This window comes from Artemia franciscana, chromosome 10, assembly GCF_032884065.1.
Source record: "Artemia franciscana chromosome 10, ASM3288406v1, whole genome shotgun sequence".
Classification (NCBI taxonomy): Eukaryota; Metazoa; Arthropoda; class Branchiopoda; order Anostraca; family Artemiidae; genus Artemia; species Artemia franciscana.
This window is the reverse complement of record NC_088872.1, coordinates 41,670,289-41,687,941: the sequence shown is the minus strand read 5'-3', so window position 1 is coordinate 41,687,941 and position 17,653 is coordinate 41,670,289. Positions and strand designations below refer to the sequence as shown.

Genomic DNA, 17,653 nt, shown 5'->3' with positions numbered 1-17,653 from the left:
AAGTAGCAAGACTTCACAAGATTTTTTTTCTGCTATATTCATTTTGAATTGATTCTCATTTGACTGAATGAAACATTTGAAAATCCTATTATTCACGCTCGTGTGTTTGGCTTAGAAAAAATCCGAAGTAGCAAGATTTCACAGAATTGTTTTGTTTGATTGATGTTTTGATAAAAACGTCCGCAGTCTAAAATCCTCTCGTTTAAGAGCAGTGCCTTCTTCTTGTGACAGTAAAATTTGGGAGGTACATCTTTGTGGTTGCTGACAAATATTAATATAGTTTTGACTATAGCTACTTTATCCCAAGTATCGCTCACAAATGTCATACTCTCCAGTTGAAGCAGAAGGTTTCACTAAAATGTTTCCCACATCAACTTCTTGAACAAAAGGACATTTCAAAATGTCTTCTACGTTCATCTATTAGCATATCCTCCTCTTCCAAGTTCCAAACCACACAAGCAAAAAAGGCACACTGAACCTGGTCACTGTGACCAACAAAAAAGAATCCAGCTTTTTCAAGTTTTTCGGTATCAATAAAATCCTTTAACAACCTTCCATTAAACATCCTTATTCTAACATCCTCTTATTTAAAAGTAGTATGTTCTTCTTATAACAGTAAAGGTTGGGAGACATATCTTGGTGGTTGCAGACGAAATTTAATGTAATGTTGACTATTGCTTCTTGATCCCAGGTATCACTCACAAATGTCATAACCTCCAGTTAAAGCAGAAGTTTTCACTAGGATGTTTCCCCATAGACTCCTTGAACAAAAGGACATGTTTCAAAGTGTCTTCAATGTTCATCTATAGGCATATCACTCTCTACCAAGTTTCCAACCATATCTGCACAAAAGGCACTCTGAAGTAACGTGGTCTGAAAGGAACGTGGTCAGTGTGGCCAACAAAAAAGAATCCAACCTTTGCAAATATCGATGAAATTCTCTGACCACCTTCCATTAAACGACCTTAGTCTAACATCCTCTCCTTTAGACCAGTACGTTTTTTGTGACCGTAAAGGTCGGGAGATATATCTTGGTGGTTGCACACGAAAATTAATATAGTTTTAACTATAGCTTATTGATCCCATGTATCGCTCACAAATATCATAGCTTCAGTTAAAGCATAAAGTTTCACTGGAATGTTTCCCACATCAAATCCTTGAACAAAAAGACAATTTTTTGATGTGTCTCCTATATTCCATCTATTTTTGACTCTAGTACACTACTTTTGAGCCTGGTAGTAGTTTCTGTGTCTGAAAATAATTTATGACAGTAATTCAAAGTAATTTCAAATACATATTTCTATTGAAATAATGGCACGCACAATACTACATGCTATTAATATCATCATAAAAATTTGAATGTTTTGAATCCACTCCAAAAAACAGTTCCTCATGTTTTATCTTGACATGGTCCTTATTTCATTTCGGGTTCATACACGACAACCTGGTTACACCTACGAGCTCATTACACGTTTCATTTTTTGCTTTTGTTCTTTTCAATGATGGTATAGGTTAGTAAAATAACAATGATGCTATTAACGTTCACAGATGCTTTGCTTTTCGTTGAATGGTCTTTAATTTCCTTGGCGATATACTATGTCAATGGCATTTTTATTTTATTTGCAATTTCATTGTCTATTACAACATTGTTTTTACACAGGTACAGTTTCGACATGTAGATAGGATTTGGTTTATAGTACTGGTAGAGCAATATAACCTTCTTTTCCCTGTTTTTTTTTTAATACTAATACCAGAAAGAAGGCGATAGGATCTATCAATAGGTAAAGTGTTACGAGAACCATAAGATAGAAGTTGCTCCTCGTCATCAACTATTAGTTTCAAACTTGCACTCTCTTTTAGCGGCTTCTTTTCTGGAAGTGTTACTCTCGCATATCCAAATGTCACAAATCTTGATTTTTTTTTATTCTCCATAGGAATTTAATCTCTCACTTTCATGACAACGCACAAATACATTTCCAATATTTTTACCATTAATACTTGTTTCATAGTTCAAGTATTAGTCCTTGTCAACATTCTATGCTACGAAAACTTTATCATAAACACACTTTTCTTGAAATATTTCATCTTCACTTTTTTTTGAAAATGAGGTGTAACTGTTTATCCTTCCAATGTACAAATAATACTGTTCAAAAAAATATGATAACCTAAGTACTCTGGATGACCAAACAAAGAGTCCCACAGTGGTAATCGCATAGAAAAAAATTATGTTCACCAATGATTACGTACTGATATTCGTCGAATGACGATGCATTGTGCAAGTGACTTCTCTTAACCAGTAATTTCATAAGACATTTCTGAAGATCAATGTAATCTTGAAATACTTGTTAAGATTTTGAAAATATCCGGCATGATTTTACTATCATTTCCTATTCCAAAAATTACCAAGAAAATTCAAATTTTGATGAAAACATTTCATACATCGAATAATACATTTCCTTTTTTATTTTCTTTCTTTAATCATCATGCCTACGTTGATAGAATCGGTCATGTCATTATATGTATTTTTAACATCATAATAAGAAATTTGAATGTTTGAATCCACTCCAGAAAATAATATCATGTTTTATCTTGACATGACACTTATTTCATTTCGGGGTCAAACACGACTTTTAAGATGGTTGCACCTGCAAGCTCATCACACATATCATCATTGCTATTATTCTTTTCAATGATGGTATCTTTCAGTAAACTACCAATGATACTATTAACGCTCACTGATGTTTTGCTCTTCATTGAATTGTCTTTAATTTCCTTATTGATATTATGAGCCAATGCCCTCTTTATTTTGCATAGGATTTCATTTTTATATTGCGTACAAAAATCACTAAATAAGCGCATAAATCACTAGACTATTGAAGGAAATCACCAAATCTGCCAAAAAATCACCTAAGTATAGTGTTTTTTACACCAGATGGCAACCCTGGGTGTGGCCCATGCTAACCACTCTGAGTTTTCATAGATATCCTAACGTAAACTGGAAAAAACTTAAAAAGTTAAAATAATACCTACTTAAAGTAATACCTGAATATTTTATTTCTGTGATTTTGTTCTTCAAGATACTATATTGTATCCTGAGGCCTCTGTCAATGATTATGTTTCCTCCCAGTCCTCCCGTGGAACACTTCCTGACAGGTGCTTCGTGTAGCGACTAAATGAAAAGAGGTGACTCTTTTTCAAATAACAGTTAAAATTAAAAGTCAAACATACAGAAGTAATCCTGGATAATAGGAGGGTCTCACTATTTCAGCCCCCCGTAATACCGATTTTGGAGTGTATCCTCAGTAATAACTTTTTTGGACCTTCTAATATGATGGTGTGATTTTTAACAGTATCTAACACCTTAGGGGGGAGGGGTTGCGTTTAGTGTTATGTTGATTAAATTTTAAAAAAATTAAGGGATTTAAAGTTTAATGAGTCTTATGTGTTTGGAATCACCGCAAAAATACACTATTTTAACATGTTTCCTAGCAACAACACTTATTTCTTAGTGTTTTGGTTACTATTGAGACCGATCCCCTGTACTTTCAGCTTATAAACACAAACTGTCGGAAAACACACATTTTAATTTTTTATGTAAATTCCTTCAAATTAGCCGAAATATCACAAGGGTGAAAATTAAATCTCACAGTCATGATTTTTATTTTGAATAATTTATCATCACCAAGGATAATTTTCTTAACTCTTTCACACAATACGAATTAAAAAGTCATTCGCGAACCAGCAAAGAAAGATATTCGTGATTGTAGTAAACCATTGTGTTGCGAGAGCAACACTATGGTTTTGTCGTTTTTTTTTTGTTTTTTTTTCCTAGCACCCCGATTTCAGCTTATTCCTAGAAAGTGGTAAGGGTCTAGCCTCTGAGGCTCTTACGGAAAGTGTGGACCTCAGATCGGATTGATGAATATGACTTTGCATTTTGGAAACCTTCGTAGAGCTCTTGCCTGGGGCCAAAAAGGATGGTTTTTGCTTGTCCTTGAGCCAGAACCTTTAGTGTGTGAAGTGACTTGGAGTTTTATAGCCTATGTGAGAGAGAACTATCTGAAGTTATGAAGTGAAGCTTTCGTTGCATCAAACCATGTTTCTGCTTTTGAGTAGAAAGCTCCGTTCTAGCAGGCAAGCAGGCAGAAAAAATTACAGAAATAAAAAGTGGGAACCGAAAGTGCTGCCATCTATTGTTTCTACCCATTTCTGTTCGTGATTTCAGCTGAGTTTAAAGCTGAAATCACGAATCACTGAAAATCACTGAATCACAAAGCAGAAATCACTGAATTCTAAGTGGTGACGTTAGAAACTTGGCATACGGCAAAAAAGTCAACTTTTGAACTAAGATAGATTTTTTTTTCGACGGCAGTCGATAGCTCTTGATGAGCTGATCAAAATTTATGTCATCCATTTTTTGGTAGAAAAATTCCTTCATGAGATAACCAGTTTGAAAGTTTAAAGGGGTTGACAACTTCAATAGTAAGGTACACACTGAAACCAAAAATAGGTTGATACAGAAATAGTATCAAATATGCCTCTTAAACTTTAAGAGTTCTCCCATTACTAAGGAAATTAGAGTTTAATTTTTGCTCCTTTCTAAGTGATGACGTTAGAAACTTGGCACACGGCAAAAAAGTCAACTTTGAACTAAGACAGATAGATGTTTTTTTTCGAGGGCAGTCCTGATGGATCAAAGATTTGGCACAGATCGAAGTAAATATTATCTATTTTTCGGTAGAAAAATTCCTTCATGAGATTCAGTAGTAAGGTACACACTGAAACCAAAAATAGGCCCAGCGGTAAAAAATAGGCCCAATTTGGTTCCAGCGGTAAGACTTGTAGGGGACTTGTAAGCAATAATCGGCTGTTAAACTACAATCTTCTTTAGCGATGAGGAATTTGCAACTTTTGCTAATTGCAATCAGGGATTTGCAACTTTTGCGAGTTGGTGTACCTAGTATTTATTTCTAGATCCTTACAGATTAACAGCTTCAGCCTTTAATCGAACCGAGGAAACAAAGTCAAAGTGTTGCTCTCATTACGCTTTACTCGGCGAAGCCGAACACAGGTTGCCGCAACACCTCACGTTGCCCATGCAACGTAGATCTAGTTTTGAACTAAAATTAGACTGAGAGATTTTTTCCTTCTTTGCGATATTTGGGTGACTCAATTTCCAACTTATAGTTACTACTACCACTATTAACAGCTCACTCTAACATCAACCTGCCTTAGGGCAACACAGCTGCACACTAACCTCCTCCGCCTCAGTCTATGCAAAGATTTACTCTTTACGCCCTTCGATGGAGGAGGTAACTTGTGGGGGAACTTCAGGGTGCATGAAGTTCCAGTTTTTTAATCTTTCCAATGAACTCCTCCCACCCTATTCAGAAATAGCTGTATTAAAGCTGTTATGATCCTCGTGCAGCACTCTCTATAGAATCCGAACAGATGTTAAAGTTACGTCTAGTTTGATATTGTTTGAAGTGAAGGGTTATCCTTATTGTTCTTCTTTTTCTTTTTTTCTGACATTGCTAAGTTTGAATTCAACCACAAAACGGGCAGCATAGGTAACGATTGCTTATAATTATTGGAGAGAAGGTAAAGAAACCGAGGACCATAAAGCACTTAGGCACACATTGTACACATTACCCCTTCTATGAGAGGGGGTAACTTGTGGTTAAACTTCATGAGGAATTAAGTTTCTATTTTGGTACTTGTTAATTAAACAAAATACCCTCAAGAACTGCACTTAGGTTAGATCTCAGAAAACCGGTTTTATAGCAACAAAGACAAGTGACATGCCATAGAATGCATTGGACTTGTATAATTTGCATTGTATAGTTTGGGCTATATATTTGCACACTAGGGGGAAGGGGCTTAGGCTAGATTTGCCTGTCAGGTTTGGTTTTGGGCGCTGTCCTAATACTTTACCCCCCCCCCCCCCTAATGTACAAATATATAGCCCAAATTATATTATTATATGAACCAAAGGTTATATGAAGGTTTTATTCCATTAGCATTAAAATAACCTCAGTTCTTCGGTGTGTTTCGTTTAACTAACAAATACCTTATTTGTTTTATCTTTCATATGCAGTCTTCCCAGCCTGTTTAGAAAAAGGTTTATTAAAGCTGTTTGGATCCTCGTACGGCACTCTTGGCAGAAGCTGTCCAGATGCTGCGTCTGATGGAGTGTTGGCAGAGCTGTTTCCTTCCATCCTTATATATTCTTCGGACATTGCTAAAACGGTAGGTACAGCGTAGATAATGATAGCTTTTAAAACCGGAAAGAAAGATAGAAAAACAAAGGACCATAAACCACACATGGGGTAATAAATAAAGGAAGGGTAGAGGAGTAAGAATAATTTGACTAAAGGTAGGAAAAGGAGGTACCTGTTAAATTTTGAGGAAAGCGTTTCGTAGATTCCCCGGAAGGAGGGGGGGCATAGATCAAAAAAGAATATTCAGCTGTCAAGTAATTTTTATCTTTTCTGAAAAACTTGAACTTATTTCCTGTCACCCAGCGGCCCAGCTGTTACCCTTGATCTTACCTGTAAAAATATTTTTGTGCGAGTTTTATGAATCAAAAACTAAAAGTTAAGATCCAAGTTTTTCATATATTCCTAGGACCGAGAGGGTTTATGGTATTCTCTTTTGCGTGCAAAGATATTTAGTAGATCCATTAAAGGCTTGGACAAAAGTAATGCATAAATTTTTATTTTGAAGACTCTAAGCAATATGATATTGCTCATTAGCTTATGTGCTTCTAAAAATATATACTAATTATAATGGCGAAGAAACAGGGAATAGACAAACAAAAGATTGCATTTTATGTTTGGTGTTTTCTATTATGGAATGTATGTTGGCTAAAGTTTCTTTCCTTGGAAAAACCCGCAGTCACATCCGAAAAAAACAAGTATATAATAAACGTAATCTTGTATTTTTCTCAGTTTGGCATCTGATTAGTCTCAGTAACGGTTAAGGTAGCTATTTCAATTTATTTTAGTATTTGATATGAAGGGTCCCGATATAAAATAAAAGAGATGGATACTTGCAGAGCTGTGTTTGATACTTTTCAGGTAAAAACTATACCTGCTAAATTTTAGAAATAATTAATTTATTGACATGCTCTGACATAAAATCTTTTATAATATTAAATAGTCGATGAAGAAGTGCTCTCTTTACTAAAGGAGCACCCAATATTATGTTGCTTTTTTTCATTTCTTTTTAGTGTCTTATTAATCCAATCTCATTGATTTTTAACAGTTATGAAAAATCGCCATTTTAGTGGCATTCCATCATTGTATCGATAGCGATGTAATTTGATCAACAAAAGGTACATAAAAGCTTTTGCTTTATGGGGATATCTTACTTACTTACTTGTGTCCTGGACGTTCTCATAGGTCTTGTTGGGGCCATCCCCTCAAAACGTTCATTGATCAGTTCTCTATGTGATGCCTGGTCGTCAGCTTCTTTGAGAAGGCATAGGAGGTCACCTCCGAGGTTGTCTTTCCATCTATTCCTGGGTATTCCAGGTAGGCGTCTACGGTGGATCCTTCCTTCAAAAGTAACTTTTGGCAGGCGTGATTATTCCATTCGGTGTATGTGACCCATCCTCTTGAGTCATCATCTAGAGAATCTAAATGATGAATCATCAACGCCCCGCTAATTACGGTAAAGTTTTTACTGTTTTAAAAAGTAGAGTTGAGAGAAAGAGTCAAACTTTAGTGCAAAGAGCGAGGTGTTAAAGAGGGAACAGCCCCTTTCATATACGGGGTTTTTTCTGTTCGTTTTAAGTTTTAATATACAGATTCAAGTTTGGAGGCTTAGGCCTGTAGACTGGACTCAGTTTCTTGTAGCTTGTTGAGGTCGTCGGCATTAGTTGTATACCGTTCGTGTTGAGTCGCCAACAAATTGCCCAGAAACCTCTCAAGACTCCGGTTCTTGTTTGTGTGTTAGCAAGATATTCTTCTCAACCAATTAGCTTTGGATTCCAGGAAAGAAGAGGTTCATAAGTCTACACAGGTATCATAAGTGTTGTTGTCAGTAATTCGGAGGGAACTCATCCCCCCAAACATTTGAGCTAACTCATAACTTCCCACTTTTTTATTCAATATTTTTTTAATCTTCAGACAAAACAACCCATGGCGTTTTATGAATTTAGTATTTAATTGATAGTTAAGGCTGAAGGCAGTCCATTGAGTTTTTCTGCGTAGAAAAAATCATAAATTTTACAATTTTTCGTGCAAAACGGTTAAATATTACGAATGAAAGGCTGATAATCAGCTAAAATTCATAACTGAAAGCTTTAAACAGCCTCCCCTTCAGCAATTCTGTGATGATAACGTCTACGTGATATAACTTTTCAAACAGATCACCATTCCAATCTCATTGTGACTGAGTCTTAACTGAAACTTAAAAAAAAAATACGTAAAAAGATTGTTCTCATGATAACTTTAAACCTGCACATCAATAGCTATTAGCCTGAAAAAGGTTGCCTCATTTAAGAATTAAATAAAAAAAACTAATTTTTTTAGCTGAAACTAAGGAGCGACATTAAAACTTAAAACGAACAGAAATTACTCCGTATATAAAATGGGTTGTCTCCTCCGCATTCCCTCGCTCTTTACGCTAAAGCTTTTAATTGTTTTAAAAAGTAGAATTGTGGCAAAGAGTCAAACTTTAGCGTAAAGAGCGAGGATATGCGGAGGAGACAACCCATTTTATATACGGAGTAATTTCTGTTCGTTTTAAGTTTTAATGTTGCTCCTTACTTTCAGCTAAAAAAATTAGTTTTTTTTATTTAATTTCTGAACGTTTTTGAATTAATGCATGTTTGGTTTTGGCTCTCCCCACATAAATTATTAAAATGAAATTTGTATATAAATTCTTTCTTTGGATAAATGGCTTTCTCTTAGTTTTGATCAGACGATTTTGAGAAATAAGGGGTGGAGAAGGAGGCCTAGTTGCCCTCCAATTTTTCGGTTGCTTAAAAAGGCAACTAGAACTTTTAATTTTTAACCAACGTTTTTATTAGTAAAAAATATACGTAACTTATAAATTAGCAACTTACGTAACAAACTTTCATAATCTTATATTTTTATTATGTATACAAGGGGGTTTGTATCCTCGTTAATACCTCGCTCTTTACACTAAATCTTAAGTTTTGTCCCAATTCTTTAAAAATGACCCCTGAATCAGAAAGGCCGTAGAATAAATAGTTGAAATTACTAAAAATACTTTAGCATAAAGAGCGAGGTATTTATCTCCTCCTAAATACCTCGCTCTTTATGCTAAAGTATTTTTAGAACCCCTCATATGCGTAATAATCTCTGTTCGTTTTAAGTTTCAATGCTACTCCTACCTTTCATTTGAAAAAACGTTTTCATGTTTATTTTTCATTGTTTTCTTATAGTAATGCTAGAAAATCATGCGCCCTTTTCCTTGAATTTTTCTTCCCCCATGACAGATTCCTCCAAGGAAAGATCCTCCAACATAGCCCCCTCCCCTCAGCCCCACCCCCCAAACAAAATAAAATCCCCCTGAAAACGTCTGTACACTTCCCAATAACCATTACTATATGTAAACACTGGTCAAAGTTTGTAACTTGCAGCCCCTCCCCCAGGGATTGTAGGGGAGTAAATCATCCCCAAATACATAGTTATTATGGTTTTCGACTATGCTGAACAAAATGACTATCTCAAAATTTTGATAGGTTGACTTTGGGAAAAAATGAGCGTGGGAGGGGGCCTAGATGCCCTCCAATTTTTTTGGTCACTTAAAAAGGGCACTAGAACTTTTCATTTCCGTTAGAATGAGCCCTCTTGCGACATTCTAGGACCACTTGGTCGATACGATGACCCCTGGGAAAAAGAAAAGAAAAAAAAACAAAAAAAAAAAACAAACAAACAAATAAACACACACCCGTGATTTGTCTTCTGGCAAAAAATACAAAATTCCACATTTTTGTAGATAGGAGCTTGAAACTTGTACAGTGGGGTTCTCTGATACGCTGAATGTGATGGTGTGATTTTCGTTAAGATTCTATGACTTTTGTTTCCCCCTATTTTCTTAAATAAGGCAAATTTTCTCAGGCTCTTAACTTTTGATGGGTAAAACTAAACTTGATGAAACTTATATATTTAAAATCAGCATTAAAATGCAATTCTTTTGATGTAGCTACTGATATGAAAATTCAATTTTTTAGAGTTTTGGTTACTATTGAGCCGGGTCACTCCTTACTACAGTTCGTTACCACGAACTGTTTGAAAAGGGATAAAACACCTTAAAAAGAAAACTGATATATATGGTAATGTCAGTATTAAATTTCGCATATCAGACAACTCTGCTGTAGAAGTTTCAAGCTCATCTCTTCCAAAATGGAAAATTTAGTGTTTTTCTGGAGTAGGATGGAATTTCATTTTCTCTTTACTCTCATTTGGAAATGCTTGTTTTTTGTTTACAAATAGACTAGATCTCTAAGTCTAGAAATATTTTCTGACATTAGATAAAGCAAAGAAAAACGATATTTAAAAAAGATTATTTAAAATTCTAAACTTAAAGTTCACAGTTCAGAGTTTATTTAACTGATTTTGCGTGATTAGGAACAGTTTCGATTTTCAGCTGTATTTTCTCATGTAAAGTTAACGTCAATTTCTTGGAAAACCTGACCTTGTAATCTGGTCAATTGAAGCTAAATTTATTTTTCTTTTCAGAAAATGAGGGCTATAGTATTCATCCTGCCTTTGTATATTTTTTGCAACCACTTTATCAATGAAACTGAAGCCATAAGCTGTGGTATTGGAAGACCAGCCTGCATTGTTTCATGCCAAGTACAAAATTGTGCCACAGGCTACTGTGGCTCAGACAAGATTTGTCAGTGCTCAAGATGTGGCACCGGAACTCCAAAGTACCCAAGCATTCCTGGTAAAGGGAACAAAAAGCCAACCAAGAAACCAAGGACTAGAAGAGCCACCAAGAAACCAACTTCTAGGAGACCTCATTGGTCTCTTAATAGTTGGTTTCTTGGTTGACCAGACCAGGAAAAGGGTAAAACTACCAATCGTTCAAAACTATACCTACTTTAGCATTTTGGAAAGAAATAAACAAATAATCTTGCATAAATCTATTTACTAACTTTAGTTATTTAGACGCATAGGTATGAGAATTTTAAATAAAAAATTGGCAAAATAAATACGGCTGACCAAGGGCATCCATAAGAAAATTCCCTACCCTTAAAATGCCAAAAGTATACAATTCGATTAAAAATGAATAAATTAGGATTTTTGAAGTTTTTATGACAAAAAAAAAACTATTTCAAACCTTAGTTTCCTCCAGGCATCTATCCTTCTATTTCACAATTCCTTTGAGCGATAGTTCTCAAATGTATTAGCTTATAACATTTCACTAAAGTTAAATAAAAAGCCCTTTTATGTGAAAGAATATTGAAATTCCATGAAAAAAGGCTAAGAGAAAAGATAAGAAACTTCAGCTAGCCAATCAGGGGATTGAGCTTCGTATCAAATTGTTCACTGTAATGAAGGGAAAGTAAATAGAAAACGAAACTAATAATCAAAAATTTCATTATAACCTGTACAACATAAGAATCGCTGTTTTTGCTCCTTCGGATACTTACGTATTATACCGACCCCACTCAAGAAGTTAAGTTAGGTTAATCATAATGAAATACACCAAAATATGATAAAAATATAATACTTTAGTGATAAAATTATGGAAACTACAACAAAGAATCATGGAAAGCAGGCCACACCGAACGTTTTATATTAAATACCTAACCTTACATACTTTATATATTAAATATTTAATTAAAAATGACTATATAGCACTTTATCTCAATCAGACTAAGCTTATTATTTCCGACTGTACACAGAGAAACCGGTTTTAAATATCACCTTATCCACATCACCGTTTCTTATCAAACATTGGAGGATTTTCTTCTGAAAGTCAACAGGATTTTGAAGTCATATAATGCGTTTACAAGTTTAAGTCACTTAACGTTAAAAAACGCGTTTTATTGTGTCTAGTAGAATTTAAAGTCAAGCAAATTCTGATAAAAGGGTTTTTCAATGGTAAAGCTTTTACGCAGGTGAATCATGTATATTACCGAGGTTTCTTCCTTGATTGCAATTTATCTTGGAGGCATCACAAGATCTAGTTGCAGCTAAAGTTACAAGAGGTGTAGGAGTTGTACGGAAATTAAAGCATGATTTACCTCTATTGACTCTTGTACTATTATACAATGCAATAATGAGTCCTTGCACTTTTTTAATACAATGTGTTTTGTGGTCCAACTCTACAGAATAAAGCCGTTCTATTGTTTGAAAATTGTGTTGAGAGTTAATGATACGGTATCTTGCTTCCAGCGCTTAAGAGTGCTTAACGTAGGAAAAGTCCATGAATACCAAACTGCCATTTTCGCATGTCAGTGTTCGAATAATGTGTGTCCTTCGGCCTTTACTAAGTTTCATTGTGCAAATGGTGTTCTTCACTCATATTGTACTAGGAATAACGACAATTTTTGTAGTTGAGCATAAAAAAAACCACACATACATAAAAACACCGGCTTCACTCTCCTTTATCTAGCTCTGAAAATTTGGAATAACATTCCGAGTGGCATTCAGGTTTTTGAGCAAATTGGTTCATTTGAAAATAAATTAAAGATGTATTTTTTGAAAGCTATAATATAGTCATTTGAATTGTTTTGTAACAACTTGTTTTTATTTCTTTTATAAAAATGGTATGACGAGAGAGAATTTTGATTTTGTTTGTTTAAACGTTGATTAATCGGTTGAGGATTGTAGTCGTTTTTATCAGGTGCTTTGTTGCCTTCCCTTGGCAGTTGTTGTAAGTAATGGTTATTTCATAGCAGTTTATAAATAAATTAGTCATTTAGGTGTGTTTCTTTTACTCGATAAACAAGATTATGTCAAAAACGAGGGGGGTTCTGTCTCCGGTGTCTACAGCTCTTTATGATAGTGCTGGAGTTTCGGAGCATGATATTTCTTTAAAAAAGACAACTACCGTTTCCAGTTGAGAATAAGCGTTTTCACAATAAGAGACGTTCGGTCATTGCCTCAGTACCCATATTGCATTCTTAGTACAAAATGATTCCTTCTAATGAAGCAAAACTATCGGGCCAATTTTTGCTTCCGCGTTGATCTCAAGGACCTCGAACGAAAATTTAAAAGTACAAATATTTAAAAGAGGATCCACAAATTCTTTCTTAATACTTTCCCTCACCCCCCAAACAATCCACTGTAACTATCCTAATAATTGGTGCGAAGCTACATGCATTACTGTTTAACCACTATCTGTATAAACAGTCTATAACAGCCTTTCGTTTTGTATATACAACATATACGCTTAAGAACGAGTATCTCATCGTGGGACAAAGTGGTCTTTAGAATCCTTATTTGATAGCATTTTGACCTTATTCAGGCCGAAGTGCTGTTTTGCAGCAAAAAATGCAAAAATCCATACTTTATTAATACTACAAATAACAACTACCCACAGCATCAAGCCACAAGAGGCCAACACAGCTACCCACATCCCTCCTCCATCCCATTCTATTCAAAGCTCCCCTCTTTACATCCTCCCAGGAAGTTACCATTTTCTTTAAATCTTTCCTTACGATATTCTCCCACCCATATAGGGAAGACCTTCTATTCGTTTGGCCCTAGATGGTTGGCCAAAAACAACAATCTTTGGCAATCTGTCATCCTTCATCCGCAGAACATACCCTGGTTATCTCAACCTTTCTCTCATTATATCCCTAGAAAGCGGGATTGAATCAAAATTTTCGCACAGCCTACTGTTTGAAATACGGTCAGTCACAAAAATACCCAAAGCAATCCTTAGGCAATTTCTTTAAAAAATATATAGCAAATCTTCCTCCTTTTTTCAGAGCCCGAGATTTAGAACCACATTTGACAACTGTTTTCATTGTAGCTTCCAATATTCTAATCTTGTTTCGTAGACTTATCTTCCTATTTTTTAAAACCTTTTTTCAACTGTGAAAAAAACCTCAAGCCTTGGCTATTCTACTTTTAATATCTTCACTGCACCCACCGACTTTACTATATTACTACCAAGGTAAGTGAAGCTGTCCACTTGATCGATATTTTCGTTACTCAACGTCACCTTTTCATCTTTACTTATTCCTAGCCTAGTGACTTAGTCTTCTTAACATTAATTTTTAAACCTGTTCTAGGACCCTGAACTCGAAGAACCTCTAAAAGTTCATTCATTTTGCTGACACTTTCATCTAGGGTGCTTAAATCATCAGCATAATCTTAAGTCAAGGAAAGTTTTACTTCTCCATTGATTCCATGTCCTCCCATTGCCTTTACTGTACTACTTAAGACAAAGTCCATCAAAATGATCCATACAAATGGGAATAGAGCCCAGCCCAGCTTAACTCCTGATTTGATATGAAACCAGCTAGTAGCCTTATATCCTAAATTAATCGCAGCAGTTTTATTCTCATATATAGCACAAACAAATTTAATGTATTTGAAAGAAGTTGAGTCTACGACAAATCGTAATTTTTCTCACAGTTTCCGTATAATGCACCTTTCATGAGTTGGTTTGATCAATAAAATTCCTGTTTAATTTTCTAGTTTGCTGTCTCGCAACACCGAGCACAGACGCCATAAAGCTTCTTCTGTCTCGTCAACATGTTTACTTTTTATCCTTTTATTCAAATTCTTAGCTGAGTAGAGATACACCAAGTTTTCAAAATCCTATTGTAGGAGCTCGTGCCCCTTATCTCGGTTTGCACTGAAGCTATTTTTTATTCTTTTCAAGGGTTAGCTAAATATTGCCATTGATTTATAATTTATGGATAAAGTTTTAGTGGCTTCTTTGGTCCACGTTCTCACGTGGTGGTGAATGAGATAAACTTACCTTTTTCGTATATATGTTGTTTAGTTAGTCGCTGTTTAGAGTTCGTCAGTTGAACCCTGTTTAGAGTTCAGCGAAATAATATTGGATTTGACATTGGTAAATAAAGGGTTATGTTTCTACCATCGTTTTGATTATTTTACCCCAGCCCTGGTAGGATTGTAATATCAACCAAGGGACCCGTCCTCCTCCTACGATATACTTATATAGAAATTATTGGTGGCACAGAGCGTATTACCTTAGACCAAATATAGTGTCACATACGTCACCAAAGGTAAAACAGTTGTCGTTCCCCTACTGGTTATAATTGTGGCTGGCCCATAGCACAAATATCAGTGCGAGAAGAACTTTTAGAATTCGTGGCGCGTTAGAGTTGACTATGGCATCGTAGGCCACGTTACTTACACTGGTTACCAGCGTCGGTGCCAGAGTACTTGAATACTGATTGCAACAAAAGACTGTGGGCCGCAATACCATACACTAGTACCATCAGTAGTGTCACTGGTGGTGCAGTGCCACGGGCACTGGTGGCACTAGAAGATTTACACCTATGTTCTGGTTGTTTTAGGGAGCAATTTGTTGAGCGATACTTGAAACGTAGACATTATTTTCCGCCTATAACGAAACTTTCAGGAATTACAGCTACACTATACAACTACAAACTTACAGCATACAGTCACTAAAGCCTGTAGCTAGCTACACAGCACTTAATGATTTGAAAAAACAATGCAATTCTTTAAAATTATTCTCATGAGTTTCAACAAACTTTCAAAAAAAGTATTTCATTCAATAGGGACAAATAAATTTTCATTAAAAAGATGAGGAAACTTAAGGGTGCAGCCCTCAATTTTAGAGGATTTTTCCTCTAATGTTTCTTTTAATTTCGGTTTTCCGTGATTTTTTCTATATCATAATGGAGGCTGGCTGCCTCGCCCCACTTCTATCTACCCCTCGCTTTAAATACATACTCTCCACATGAAGGTATTTTGCTTTAAAACTTTAGTGATGTTGGAAGACTCGAAAAGCAAATTGACTGCCCTTTTATTTAATTAATTAAAAAAAAAAATTCTGAAAAAGATGGTTTCCAGAAAGTAAAGAGCCATATAAAAAGTTTTATGACACGTCAAACTTATAATGATCGAAAATAACTATTAATGAAGAAATTAATCCCGAAACAAACAGAAAACATACACTGATATAGATGATTCTGAAACGGGCAAAATTAAAAGGAATCATCAGTCAAACCTAAAACGGACAGATATTACTACAAGCAAGAGTAGGGCTACCACCCTCTCCCTAAACATTCCAACGGCTATCACGTCATTTGCGTTTTATTGAAAACTATAAGCGTCTTTAACAACGTGGCTTATTTTGTCAAATCATCGACGAAAAAAAAGCCATAATAATCAAGTAGACTGTAAAAACTAATGAAAATAAACTGAATGTTTGCTATACATTGATATCAATTCTAGGAAATCTAAGAAATTCAAGTTTCTAGATTTTATTCAATTCCTATATTTGATCTTACAATTTTGTAATTATAAAACAAAAAGGTGAAAACAACGTTTGGTTTTCAGTAAAGTGCAAACGTCACATGAACCTTTACTAGACTTAGGAAGGAGGCTGTAAACCGGCTCCTGCTTGTAGTAATTTTTTTCTTTTTTAAGTCAGGCTTGATTATTCATTTTAATTTGTACTCATTTTACGATTTATTTATACACCTATATCATTGTGTGTTATGTTTACGTTTGATGTGATTATTTATTTAGTTTCTATTCGTTTTGGGATATTATTCATTGATAGTAATTTTTGGCTGTTTTAAGTTTGAATTATTATTGGACTTTATTTCTGTTTGCCTTAGATTTTCCTATGGCTCCTTACTTTTCCTTGAAAAACTTCTTTTCGGAAAGTATTCTTTTTAAATAAATTTTTGTTCGTTTATAATTGCCAAATTTTTATTGCTGTTAATATTATGAATAGGCTTTAGTTTATGGTCATTTGACAGTCTGGATAAAAACAGTGTCTTTAGATTTCGGTTAACATCTCCCTCAACGTTCCCTGAAAGTTTCAACTTAATTCCATTAGCCGTTCCAGAGATATTATAGAATACATTCTATTGACGATTTGGACGCACATATTGTCTTCTGATTCAGTTCAATATATTTCATAAGATTCCCGGAGTGTCAACTTAGTACCCTTAGCCGTTCCTGAGATATTGCAGAAGAACCATCTGAAGCAAATCAAGAGAAAATCTGGAAGTAAATAGTGTCCCTGATTTATTTCAACATCCCCTGAAAGTTTCAACTAAATACGCTGAGCTGTTCCTGAGTTATTGCAAGTACGCCTTTTTGATGATCTAGCTGTACATTGCGTCTTTTGATTTATTTCAACAGCCCCTCAATATTCTCGTACAGTTGCAACTTAATATTTAAAGCCATTTCTAAGATTTTGCAGATACAGATGCGTCTATTGACAACCTGGATGCACGTAGTTTTATCTAATTCAACATTGCCTGAAAATTCAAGCTTAATATCATTAGCCCTTTGTGAAATATTGTAGATAAACCCTATTAAGGTAAAATTTATTCATAGTTTATTTAACATACGATGAATATATGCTATTAATCCACACAAAGGCTTTTATATTTCCTCAACATCCGTTAATCTAATCGAATTATATTTTTCTGTCCTACTTTAAATGCCCAAAATTGGGTTTTGCTTTAACAAGCGAA

The 17,653-nt window shown here is 34.9% G+C and overlaps 1 protein-coding gene across 3 annotated transcripts in view; it reads left to right on the top strand.

Moving 5' to 3' along the window:
- The window catches only part of LOC136032205 (neuralized-like protein 4), a 74,345-nt gene extending 63,221 nt beyond the window's left edge, over window positions 1-11,124 (top strand). For 2 of the 3 annotated variants that reach the window (XM_065712412.1, XM_065712410.1), the window contains 2 exons: window positions 6,098-6,249; window positions 10,716-11,124. Coding sequence is in view for 1 of the 3 variants with exons in the window: in XM_065712410.1 (XP_065568482.1) it covers window positions 6,098-6,249; window positions 10,716-11,033 (470 nt within the window). In the remaining 2 variants the exon portion in view is untranslated. Of the gene's footprint in view, window positions 1-6,097; window positions 6,250-6,929; window positions 6,984-10,715 lie in introns of those variants that run through there. The other variant, XR_010618680.1, reaches the window with a different exon arrangement.
- The last annotated feature ends 6,529 nt before the right edge of the window (window positions 11,125-17,653 follow it).